This window comes from Labrus mixtus, chromosome 15 (assembly GCF_963584025.1).
Source record: "Labrus mixtus chromosome 15, fLabMix1.1, whole genome shotgun sequence".
Lineage (NCBI taxonomy): Eukaryota > Metazoa > Chordata > Actinopteri > Labriformes > Labridae > Labrus > Labrus mixtus.
Window position 1 is genome coordinate 13,592,101 of NC_083626.1, and position 13,557 is coordinate 13,605,657.

Sequence of the window (13,557 nt, forward strand, 5' to 3'; positions counted from 1 at the left end):
TCTTTTTTCAAAGGCAGGAATAGTGTAGTGTTTGCTGGAAACCCTGTAGAGAGTCATCGGTGCAAGTTTGTATTCATGCACACATCCACACCTACACAAACATACATATGTATTAGATACAATAACTTGAAGGCTTCCACATACAGTCTGAAAGACACCTGCACGTGCATGCTAACCATTTATTTTTATTTCAGGCATGAAGCTGATTGTTTATGTTCCCTTCATTTGTTCATCTCCATTCAAAGAAAAGACATCACTCACTGTCTTATAAACGTGACAACGTGTGCATCAGGGGGAAGATCATTTACAAAGGGTTCTGCATAGATGTGCTCTTTAATGCTTACTAGGACAACTGTGTGTGCTTTTACCTCGCCACATGATTAACAACAGGAGAGAAGTTGGTGGGTCCATACAGCTGAACCGTCTTAAGGCTTTGATGGTAAGCATCGAGGATCCCCTCCATGCCATTACAGTAGGGATTCTCAATGTTGCCATTCTGAGAAAAACAAAAACAAAACATGGATTGAATATAAACCACTGTATTCAATATAGTATTACAGTCTGAATGGAATAAAACAGGGACATAACAGTAAATAGCTAATGTGAACAACCTTTGTCTCAGTTGTACCACAATGTGTCTGAGAATAAACGTAAAGACTGTCTCTATACAAGACTCAAAAACAGTTTGAAACTTTAAAATTCATCTGTTGAAGCCCCCGAGAGCAACCATCATTAGTCATCGGTGTTAACGAACGTGCATGTTTTATCTTATCAGTGACGTCACAGTGTACTGACCAAGCTGCAACCTCCAGAGTGGAAAAATGAAGCCAATGCGAAAGTGCAAAAAAACGTTGGTTTCTCGAGTGTCTGCTTGAGGCCGGCTCCAAAAGACCAGGAAATTAGAGGCGTGACAGATCTGACTGCAAGCGGCTGCGGTGTAGAGGTTTGTCAGGAGACTCAAAACCCTCAGCTCCAGCTCTCTGCCTGTTGTTATGTTGACCCAAAGTTTGGTAGAGTCAGCATTTCCAATATGGAAGCTTCCAAAACAGCCCTTTAGAAACCAATGGGTGATAGCACTCAGGTGTCGTCCATGATTATTAACAGTCTATGGTAACACACTGCAGAGTACACCTCTACATCACTGCAGCAAAGGAAAACATTAAACCCATTGGGATCTGTAGAAATTATGAGGACATTTGACTTTCGTATAAAGTACGGAAAAAGAGGTTTGTTTACAGTCTCTCTTCTAAAATTAGATTAACGTGATTGTAATCTCTTTGAATGCCTAATAATGAGAATAAGAGTACTTAAAGGGATACTTCACCTGTTGAAACATGAATCTGTATTGACATTGGGTCATATATGTAGTAGAAATGTGAAATAAATGTAGAAGTTGGTGCCTTCTTGGCCGAGAAAAGGCAGAAAGGCCCTGTGAAGTGTGCTGCATCTTTAATGTAACGTTTGGAGTTCTGCTGTTAGGGCTCAGTGATGTTTTGAACGCGTTCTTGACCCCCAAAAGTATTAACTTTTGTTTAAAAGATTCTTAACTTTGAGGAAAGTTTTTAACAAACAAAACATGAATGACAAACAGTTCATCCTGGACTATAATTTCACTTTTAAACACACTTACAGGACAAGAGCGTGAAAGAATGAAGCTTCAATTATACGCTGAGATGAATCTTAATTTGCTAATTTCAGTGGAAACATGGAGTGATGCAGACATTACCCTGTAGACAGACTCCTCATTAGGTTGTACTATGCGGCAGGCAGAGAACATTAGCTGGCAGGGAGAAGCCACATTGATTTAAGAATCCTTCAGCCTCACACAGCCTGATTTGCACTATAAAAGGTAAATGGGATTCACTCTGAATTATGCATGTTGGAGGTGTAGCAGCAATCAGCTCAAAATGCACACATCCATATTGCACATGAAAACATACTTATCCATACATGTTGCAGAGAGTATAAATACACAGAGCACACACACCCAGTGATAAACTCCACTAGGAACCCACACATGTTCTGAAGAATCAATTCATCTTAAAGGAAAAATTCTGATGCAGAATTACAACCTGAATATATAAATCCATCGTGCACTCACCAAAGGAAACTCATGGGAGACCCTCCCATCAGGGGGCAGCTTAGCACCGAATCCCAGCGCAGGGAACATCTTATCACTGTCATAGTCCTGGATGATCTCTCCCACAGCCTTCAGGGCCATGGCATAGGCATTCATCTGGTACGGGTTCATGTAGTGAAGTGAAGTGGACTGGGATGGATTTCCTTTCATGACAAGAGGAGTCAGAGTCAGTGATGCAGACCCTCAGACTGACACCAAACTGACAGCTGCAGCCAGGGAAACACGTGTGAACGGAGACTAAATTGGATGTTCTGAGTCAGAGATGGAGCTTGATGTTATCCCAGTGTTATACTGGAATGTAAGGTTTATATTGTGTGTTTAGATATTTCTGGATGGATCATTAAAATATAATTCCACTGAAGCAAGAGAAAAAAGGAGTAACGTAAAAAGAACAAAAGTTAAAAAAAAGCTAGTAGAATAGTCCGATTCAGAATAAAGTCAAATATATGACCTGATTCTTTATGTTAATTTCTTAAATGGTAAAGTGGGTAGGGATGCTCAATCTCTAATAATAAGTCGTTGTTACAAATAAAAGAGATAAATATAGTTGATTAAAATTTGCTTTTAAAAGTTATTGAATTGTGGGAGTGCAGATAGTCTAGCGGTTTGTCGCACACCACATGTACAGAGGTTATGCTCCTAATCACAGCGGCTGTGGGTTCGAATCCGACCTCAGCCCTTTGCTGCATGTCACCCCCCACTCTCTGCTCTAAACATTTCCTGTCTCTCTTCAGCTGTCCTATCCAATGAAGGCAAAAAGGCTTTCAAAAAGTTATTGAGTTCTAGTATTAAATAGCTTGAAATATATATAAAAGTAATATACATAATATAAAAGAAAGTACTTTAAATACCCACACTGGCTATTTCAACAAAGACTATTTCTTTGTATTTATTAAAAATCTAAATCTAATTTTCAATTTCTTTTGCCTCTCTATAATGTCTTTAGTACCTATTTATTTCTTGTATTTTGAGCAGGATACATTTTTTTTTACCTGTTCTTAAAGCATATCCTAATCATTTATAACGCTTTATCTACTCTTTGTACAAGTCTAACAAGACAAGAGATAGACTATTACAAGAAAACTCCAGCTCCATCTTTGATTCATGGAAAACTCCACAGTCGTACATCAGAGGATAAATGGAAGCAGAGCAGGGTGATGGTACCAAAACACTCACCATTTGATGCAGTGAAATCAATGGCCACTGTGAAGTGAATCTGAGTCCTGAAACAGATGAATGAGGGAAAGGATGCTGTTAACAAAACAGAGGCAGCAAAAGCTCGATGCTGCAGTTTAATGAGGCTCTGCCAGGTTTCGCTGTGCTCTCAATCTCTCATCTGAGAGGAGGTGTGACAAAACAAAACCCAGAGTAGTGCTGACAACCAGGTTTATTATCAGTACAACATCTTATCCAGGTTTTATTGTTTGGTATTAGGAAACAGAGAAAGGATACATTTCCTTAATCTTTATATATATGGTAAAGACCTAAGCTTGTAAAGTCTCTCATTTAAAGATTTAACCACACACAAATAAAAGCCAAAATCACAAACACATCCCACAGACAAGTCTCTAAAATGTTCCCCATAAACACAGGATGAGTTGCTGCAGCTAGCTAAATCTCTTGGCTGAACACACTGAGGAAGATATTTTTCCTCATTGGCTGATCTCATCGTATGATCTATGGAAAATGGATGTTTTTCTTTCCCTTCCATCAATCTGGAAAATCAGTACTGCAATACTTCCAAAAACTATAAGAGATGTTTTATTCATGAGCCTCTTATGCTAAGAAACTAAACATGGCCTAACTAGTCTCCGCTGGATTTTTCCCGTTTCCCCCGAGAAACGTAGAGCGTAGGGAATGGGGAGCTCAGATATCGAAGTGTGTGCTCTTTCATTGTGATTAACACTGATTGCCTTTTCTGGCTTCAGCTCCATTCAGAAATTCCCACAAGCACAGTATCCAAGATAATGGTGGCTTCCTCCTGGGGAGATTCTGACCCCAGCTCATTAATCAGCATTGAGCCGGACCGCTCAGCGGACAAAGGGGAATTGTTACAATGGCATGCTGCCTCAATTGGACCGTCTCTGCTGATTTCTCTGGTTAGTTTTCACGGTTTGACTTGAAAAGCAAGATGGTGAGTTAGAGTAAAGGGAGAGCGCAGGACAGGAGAAACTGTCAGTCAACCTGCCAATTACAGTCAGGTCATCAGAGCATTACAGGGAGGTCCACCCTCCAATATTAGCTTAGCTGTGAGTGAAATGGCATGGACCAGTGTCACATTTACAGCACTTAAAGCCAATTAACGTGTTAAGTGAGAGGAGTGCCTCCATTCTGGGCACATGTTAGTGATTCATTTCTTCAACTTCCTATAAGAATATATTCATATCTAAAGTCTACATGTTATTTTTTTGCATCTTTAAAAATGACCAGTGTGTTCTTTGTAACATTTCAATCCTCTGTGGTTCTGCTTTTCTATGAGGATGAACAGGTTCAAAGATCATGTTATTCTCAGCGGTGCCCCTTTCTATTAGAGAGCAGTGCTGTGAAACAAACAGGGGTCAGTATTACATCTTCCATCCCACATATGTCTGTATTGAGCTCATTGGTTTGCCGTATTTTCTGTATTTCACTTATGAAGCACAGTTGGGAGCTCACAAATTCTTTTGAGACTACAAAATCAATACAGATTGCTTTTGACTGCCGCTGCAGTATGGTTGTCTGTTTTGCAGGTCTTCTTGGAAAGGACCAGTGGATGGAGGCCTTTCTGAGGTTATTATTTTTTCCTTAAATTTTTCCTTTTGAGCAGGTCATTTTTCTTTCACATTTTATTTTTTTTCATTTTTCTAACTTTCTTATTGAGTCATCTGTTGCTCCATGGACAAATTAAAAGAAATGCACTATTGCCTACATTTAATCAGTTCATTAATCTGACACTGGCCTTTAACGACCCCCTCCAACCTGATCCAATACTTTTCCCACATACAGTAGAACTAAGTCCCATATTTCCTTGACGGCCTCACTCTGTTATTTTATATGGTAATTAACTCCATCATAATCTCCTTTTCTTCAGTTTTCCTCAGCTCTAGAGACAGCCGCTCCACCAGTTTGTGTGTCACCTTGAATCACTGCAGTGGTTTAAAATAGGCAACAAACCTATCTGTGTCATATTGACTTCCCCCTCTCAGTTAGACAAACACCATATGGCAGGAGTCTTTGTAATGTGAAATCCCTGCAGCCTTGGCAATCTGCGCTGGGTAGGATATTGTATGTAAAACGATGTGACAGAGACAGCAGCTACAGTGCACCTATGATCTCATCGACATGTGCTGAAAAATAGCCCAAAAAAAAGACATCAATGAGCAGATTGATGCTTTTGTTTAATGGAGTGCAGGCACATATAAACAGGTGTGTAGAACTGGTTACAGAGGCTTGTGTGTGTGTGTGTGTGTGTGTGGTTGGGGAGTTTTAAATCCTTAAATTTGCATTTTACATTATAAATAAAAGTAGTTCTATTGAATCTTTTTTCTTCTTATTATGCAGTAGACATCCTTATAGTTTCTGATTTTCATTTTTTTCTGTTAAGAAAACTCAGCATCTTTTAATAAGAATATTAATGGTTAGCCTAAATCAAAATAAGTATTAAATTATTTAATTTACAAGCAAAAAGAAACAGAAGAAGGGGCGCAGATGGGCTAGCGGTTAAGTCGCGCCCCATCTAGGGTGCTATAATCCTCCAAGCGGGTGGTCCAGGTTGGGGTCCAGTCTGTAACTTATTTTCTCATATGTCAATCCCCACTCTCTCTCTCCGGTTTCCTGCTCTATCCACTGTCATGTCAAATAAAGGCAAAAAACCCCAAAATAAATCTTAAAAAAAAAGGAGAATCATGTTGGGAGAGAATTTAGTATAAACCGACATGATGAAAGTGGACATTTTGAAAAGTAAAGGGAACATGTTCACCCTATCCCCGTGGAAATGATGTTCTAAAATATTTAGTTTGTTAGTAAAAGTAGCCTTAAAAAATAAAGAACGGAAGATCAAGTAGAGAGAAGACTCCTAATGCAGAAAACTTGTCACAATATTTTGGAGACAAAAACAACATTACTGTAGATACTTTATCTAAATGGCCAAAAGGTGCCCTGTGCACAGCCTAAACATGTTCTCAGGTGCACACGGAAGCAGGAACAGTGTGTGAAATGATTGTAGATACATTCAAAAGAAAATCGCTGCCAACCTGTACACTTAAAAAAAGGAGTGATGGTGTGGAGATGATAGCATGAAACATCAAAGCAGAACAAAATATAGCAATACATCTCACAGAAACTGAAATATTGTACCATTAAATGGTTGTTTTTCTGTATTAAGAAACCACTATATATGAACTAAAATAAAACCAAGAAGACAAACACTGCCATTGGCCATCTCCTGATTTAAAGAACGGTTGGATCTCAAAAGCCAGTGAAAGAGAGAGACAAGGAAAAGACTAAGGTGTGCTCCTGTGAAAATGCTGCAGTCTGACCGCTAAGTAAAATAAACAGTATCAATTCCTCCCTTTTTCAGAACAACAGGATATTGTGGGATAAAACTATTAAAGCTTAATAAGCTCTCCACACAATAGAGGCTCCACAGAAGCCATTACACGGCTGATCTCTCTGCAGATTTAATTTAAAAGAACTATTCGACATCTGAAGAAAAGAATATAAATCTTTCATTAGCCTCTGAGAATCGGAGCAGTGTGAGGCTTTTGGACTTTAATTAGCCTATATTTGACTATATCTCTGCTTCTATTGAACGCTAATGAAAATTTATGAATAACCAATTCACTGTGAAGCCAGTCAGGATGTGACGCTGTGTCGGGAGAAGAAATTGCTTGCTGAACATGCACTTTACAAAGTCATCTAAAATGCACCATGTTAGTTATCACCTGTTAGAAAAGGAACAGTAAAGCAAACACAAATGAAAGCAGAGGAATCAATAGAAGGACTCGTAAATATCCAATCTGGGTCTTAGATCAGATTTTTACGGCTTAAATCACAACTCTGCTTCTATTTATCCACTTGTCTCTCTAGAGGGCATGTCTGGCAGGCTTTCAATTTCAGCCGTTTTACTTTTCCATTCGCTTTTCATACATTTGAGTTGAACAAAGATTCATCTATTTTCACTCAGCTACAGTATCACACATTCCAAATCGAAACCAACTCATCCATTGGATAAACACTCAGTGTGCTCTGTGCCAGAACTCATACATTGTAAATGTTGTTTCTGCAGATTGAGTGAATACATCAAATTTAAGGTTGGAACGAAACAACAATTTGATTCAGAAGTATTTTGTGACTCTTGCTTAACCAGAATGATTCTTCCAGGTGCAACTTCCAAAAGATCATCCTTTAAAAATTGTCAGCGCAAGAATAACAAAGAATCCATAACTTTACAAAAAGGTGTTGTGGGAGTGATTTGTTGGAAATGAACTACAAACGAGATTGGAAATGTTCAACCAATTGTGTCGTTCATACTTTGAGAACATCAGCTTCTTGTTTCCTCTGAAGTTATTTGGTCAATTCAACTGTATTCCTTTTATAATGAGACGAAACATGCATTTATTCTCCTCTTGCACCCATTGCTTGACCGTCCCAGTGGGGCCAAACCTTTGTTTCTAATGAGGTTTGTATCATTGTTGTAGTTGTGGTTTCTTTTCATAATGGGTGAAGCCTTTTGAGACAGCACCAGCTTTACCTATACTGTAGATATACTGTAAATCTGATGAATGTTTGGTTGAAAACAGACTCCATAAAGATGGATAACAGCTTAAAGCTTTTCAGTATAAATTGACCCCCTCCTGAACCGTCTTCTACCACTGTAAGCCTGCTGTTTCTTTTTCCATGGATACACTTAATCTCACCCATCATGGATACGCAGCACGCTCATTATTTCATCCCTCCTCTGCCAGCACTAGTAATCTTGTTTATTTTCTTCATCGGTCTGTCCTGCAATCTGCTGCAAGACAAGAATCTGTTGAAAGCAATATCTTTTATTTTGCTTTTGATTGAGCAGAATGGACATGGAATGATATCTCTGCAGCTGCGTCTTAAATCTTTTAGCCACCGTTTCTTCAACAGATCATGGAGATAGAATAGAAACAGCAGTGAATCAAGTAATACATTTGGCCTGTTTATCTAGAATATACATACACTGATCCAGAGATAGCCTACAAAGAATATAAGCTAACGTGCACATTTGCTCTAGCCAGCTGCTGGCTCGTATATACGGTATATTACAGGGAGGAGAAGAATGCCACATCAGCATAATTCAGATGCAATCAATATATTTTTCCAATAAATGAATCAATGTTTCAACTCTTATCGGTCTTACTCGTGAAAAAAGGCCTAGATTTATCAATTCAAATATGTCTAATTGTGCTTAAGACAGGTGTTTTAAATCACTGAGCTTACATAGAAATCAATAGAACTCAGACCATAGAGGTCATGAGATAGAGAAGTGTAGATGTCTATAAAAGTAAATTACATTTTCAATTAACGGTACAAAAAGATAAATTGAAGTTTAAAATATGCATAGCTCTCGTTTTAGCAACCACAAATAAGAGTTAATCAATTTCCTTTTTTTTTTTTTCTTGTTCTTTGTAATCAAATTGAAAGAATAACCATGATACCACACAGGGCATCAGTTTTATACAGTATGAAGCCAGCTTCTGTATACTCTAAATTCATTTGAACACCTGAAATAGTCTTAATGAACCTAACCACGTCCTTCATTACTGTGATTAAAATGTTTCTGTTTTGTATTTGTTGATTCCTATAAAGACCTCTTGGTGCCCTCTCAGCTCGTTGTTTTCAATCAATGAAGATGATAAAAAAAAAGTAAGATGTATTTTCAGTCTTTTCATGCCTTTATTGTAGAGACAGGACAGTGGATAGAGTCGGAAAACTGGGAAAGAGAAAGAAAGTGGGGAATGACATGCGTGAAAGGAGCGACAGGTTGGATTTGAACCCGGGCCGCCCGCTTCGAGGACAAAAGCTTCTGTACATGGGGCATACAAACTAACCACTAGGCCACCAGCACCTCAGACTCACATTATTTTTATAATAAGTATGTGGTCAGTTGATACTTGGATGCAGTAACAACTTTATTCCTGTCAGTGATAGGAATTGAATCAGCTGCTTGTCCACTGCATGCTTCTTGTCAGAAGACTGATCAGTTATCTTAAAATTATTATTTAATGTGAGAAAAACAATGTGTGTGTTAGTTAATTGAGTTGATTTAAGTGAGGTCTATTGGGTCTTGGTGCTGAGGTGAACTCATTAACATAAAGAAAGTGAATGAAGCATCAAATCATCTAAATTTGGGATATTTACATCACTACTTCATCCTTCAATGAAATTTGACAGCTAATGGACCCCAAAAAAACATGTCAATGTTTTGCTTTATGGCCTAAGAGACTATTTGGCTAAGAAAACAACCTTCATTGTTTTTAAGGGCTGACTATTTTTTTTTTTTTTTTTTTTTTTAAGATTTATTTTTGGGCTTTTTGTTTATTCAATGGAGCGATAGGGCAGTGGATAGGTTCATAAATCAGGGAGAGAGAGTAGGGAATGACATGCAGGAAAGGAGCCACAGGTGGGATTCAAGCCTGGGCCGACCGCTTAGAGGAGCAAAGCCTCCATACATGGGGCGCGCACACTAACCACTGCGCCACCAGCGCTCCGGGCTGAATATTCTTATCTGTGCAGCTTCTTATGAGACTCCAGGACTTCCACGGTTAATAAACGATTAGTGAGGCAACAGCAACAGACTGCAGCAAATCTTTTATGACGATTTAAAACACCTCAAGAGACAAAAATCAGAACACAGAAAATGGAATGATTTTTGTCTTTTTAGATATGTTTCTAAAAATCCCCTCCCTGGTGTATTTAAAGTAGTAGTCTTAGTCATCAGGCCCTCTCGCGGGCACATCATTGAAATCATACAAAAGAACCGATGAGCTTTTAACATCTCTAAATGTCTGTAACAAAAAGATGAAGTACCACTCAACAGAAAGCTTCACTCCCTGTGCTGGGTCACATTGATTAAAGTGATAATCTGTCTCTCGTTTCTGTCTGAAACAGTTTCATGTGAAGATCACAACTTTTTATTGAGCATGAAGGGTAAAACACTGTTTCAAGCTTCATACTGACGGTTTTTATTAAAATTTCAATTCCAAACTCATCTAAAGCTCAGAGATCCAGTAGTAAATGACCTGAACATCAGAACTAACGTGTGTGTGTCACATTTTCTGTTATAAGAAAGAAGATCTTTCAAAGTGAAATACATTTTGTAGGAAGTAGCTGTAAACTGTTTTCTCACCTTAAAAAAAGCTGAACATGTATCGTACTTTTCTAGATTTCAGTTACTGGGTTTAAGTTTTCTCCTGAGAAAGTGTTTCTAAGGGAAAGAATATACGCAGGTCATGTTTACTAGTTTATATTCCAACATAAGGCGAACCTTCTGTCCAATAACTCCAGCATTTTATACTCCTAATAAACCTTATAATGCAGTGGAAACACAGACAAGGTAAGAAGAAGAGGTATAAGGGCTCGACAGGCTCATCTGTATGAAATGTTTCTTGTGGTGCTGGATTTTGTTGGTTGCGGATACTGGATATAATATGAAAATGTTTTTCTCAGCATTCTGCAGCTCTGTTTTCAACTCATGGGACGATGGCTTGACAGTGAAATCTTTGACCATTGTATTAGTGTCATAACTTTCTCTATGAACTTGGGAAACAGGATTTTTCCAGAGTGAAAATGAGCCGTCTACATTGATTTATTTTTGTGAAAATTATCTTTTTATGAAATTTGAACATATACAGATCATTATCTGTTCCAGTTTATGAATAAAAATCTGATATAATGTTGGCTTTAACATTTGCAGACAGGCCTTCTATTTAACTTTTTGTCCCTCTTGTGGCAGCAGATTGTAGACAAATGTGACTCCAGTAAATCTCCATCATCACAAACATTTAAATATTGTATTTTGTCTGTTACTCCTTTGTTTGAGCTCTCCATCCTACTCATGATGACTCAAGCACTCACAGTAGCAGGGAGTACGTGTCCTTGTATGAGCAAGTCCCACTGCCCCTGTTTAGGTTATTCAGAACTTGGATAAGCGTTATTTGGGGTTTTTATGAATATAAAATATGAATATGAAAAGATACAAACACAAGGAAACCCATTAACTGGAATGTGAATCTAAATGCAGTATATATTTATTTTGACCTTATTCTTGTTTGTCTTTCATCCTCTGTTTTTCTACAGAGTCTCAGAGACAAATTACACCAGCAAAGTAAAAAACAAAAACCTTTACTCTGAGTGCATGTGAGTGAGTGCATTTGTGTGGTAACATCATGTGTGTCCATTTGGGTGAGCACCAGGACAGATCTGGGACACCCAGCCATCAGTGGCAAAGCAGAACGCTAAAACCAGGGCAGCCACTGATCCACCAAGAAAGATTTCCATATGTGACAGGTTGGCTGCCTTTAATTAAGCTCTCAGATCTTCTCCATATTTTATCATAGTCATTCATATTCATTCACACTGTTGTTGTGGATGTGGACAAGATCTTCTCCTAAAGGGCCAGACTCACTGACATGTGAACAAAATCCAGGCCAGTCTGTGAGATCAGTCTCATGACAGTGAAAAGAAATGTAGCTGGTGGCTTGTGCTGCACAGGACACAGTCCAGGCTGCTGAATAATGCATGTATTTCTTCTCAGTTAGATTGCAGACTATGAATTCTCTACCACATTATTTCCAAGTATAAGTCACAGCAATGACATGTTTTACAATGCCTGCAAGACTCACTAATACTTTGATGTTGATGTTTGTTAAGGTGTGTTTTCTTTTTAACTCTCACTGCCCCATGTATGCACGTTGGTTATTATTCTACTATTTCATCAAAGCTGCTATTTGAGTTTTTGGTGGAACCCCCACTGGCATCCTGACGCAGCAACAGAAGACACAATGACTTACATTAATGTTTCTTTTTCTTAGGAAGTTTGGAGGCAGACAAGAACTTGTGGTGGCTAACAACAAAGATCTATAAAGAATTCAATACAGGGACATTTAAGTTAGGTGGTAAACAAATGAGAGCATGAAGCACGATGTATATTCAGCAAAATGAGGCTCAGGGAAAGGATGCAGTTGAATTGGCAGCAGCATTATTCAAATAAAGACACAAGCAGTAATATGAGCCAAGTAAAATAACGGCTCCGAGAAAGAACTCTATTACCTCTGTAGAGATGAAGAGCTCATTCTAAGGTAATGTCCAAACATATATTATTTAAGGGTCATGATGCACTTGGGAAATTATACTTATGTATATGATGACCAATTTCTGCCAAAAGAATGTGTTCCTTTAAACTCAACTGAACTCAACTTTAAGATAATGAAATGTCATTACTGCAGCCTTCTCATGTCAAACGTGTTTACAAGACCACACAGTAAAGCTAAACACATTTCCCAAGCTGAGATTGGCCTTTATTTATTTTTGTTGAGTCTTTCTGCATAATTACCCTCAGGACCGAGCGATAAAGGAAATAATTAAATAAAGTGTGTTTTCACAGAAATAGAAACAACATAATTATTAGAAAAACATGTGACTCACCCTCCTTTGATGTAATCCAGGAAGGTGTGCTCTGACTCCACATTGAATGACATCAAGGACACCTGCAGGGAGGAGAAAAAAAAGGTTCAAACAGATTATCTTGTGGTTGTTAATTACGGAAAGCAAAATGAACCAATCTATAAATGAACACTGACCTCTGAGCTAACCACCCACAAAATGACTTCTCCACACAAAATGAGCTGGAGGTCAGGGTGGCGTATTAGTGCTACAATCACTGAGAAAACATGAGTGTGGCTGTGCGCTGATGGATGATCAGTGAGATGGATAACTAGCTGCAGATTTTAGTCACTGAGTCAGGCCAAATAAGAGCAGCCAAAGTATTCAGGCAGTGACAAAGCTGTGGCTGTTCTGTAAACATTCATCACTGTTCTTCACTCGCAGGTCACATGGTACATTAAAGGGGATTCAGGAGGAAAGCCTGCATGACATGAAATACACTTTCCTGCTGTTTTTACAACCACATAAGTGGAAGTTTTTAGATGTGTCTGCATTCTCATTGGCTATTACCTTAACACGTTTATTTACTAGTCATATAAGACCATTTAACATAGCCTGTTCAAGATGAGGGATGAGGTGGTCTAGTAAGCTGATCGGAGAGCAACAGTTTGGTCTCGAGACCTTGTACAACATGCTAGCCTGAGCGGATCACCAGCTCAATCTTAAAAAATGAGTCTGGTTGAAGACTCAGTCAGTTCTAAAGTGTAGAACAGGCAGCCGTTACTGAGAGGATCAAGTCATAAGAT

At 38.5% G+C, this 13,557-nt stretch overlaps 1 protein-coding gene across 2 annotated transcripts in view; it reads right to left on the bottom strand.

Moving 5' to 3' along the window:
• The window catches only part of cpne5a (copine Va), a 71,595-nt gene that overhangs the window by 9,746 nt on the left and 48,292 nt on the right, over nucleotides 1–13,557 (bottom strand). For both annotated transcript variants that reach the window (XM_061057461.1, XM_061057460.1), the window contains 4 exons: nucleotides 12,794–12,855; nucleotides 3,317–3,363; nucleotides 2,102–2,283; nucleotides 369–496 (listed from right to left, as the gene is read on the bottom strand). In XM_061057461.1, coding sequence (XP_060913444.1) covers nucleotides 369–496; nucleotides 2,102–2,283; nucleotides 3,317–3,363; nucleotides 12,794–12,855 — 419 coding nt within the window. The remainder of the gene's footprint in view (nucleotides 1–368; nucleotides 497–2,101; nucleotides 2,284–3,316; nucleotides 3,364–12,793; nucleotides 12,856–13,557) is intronic.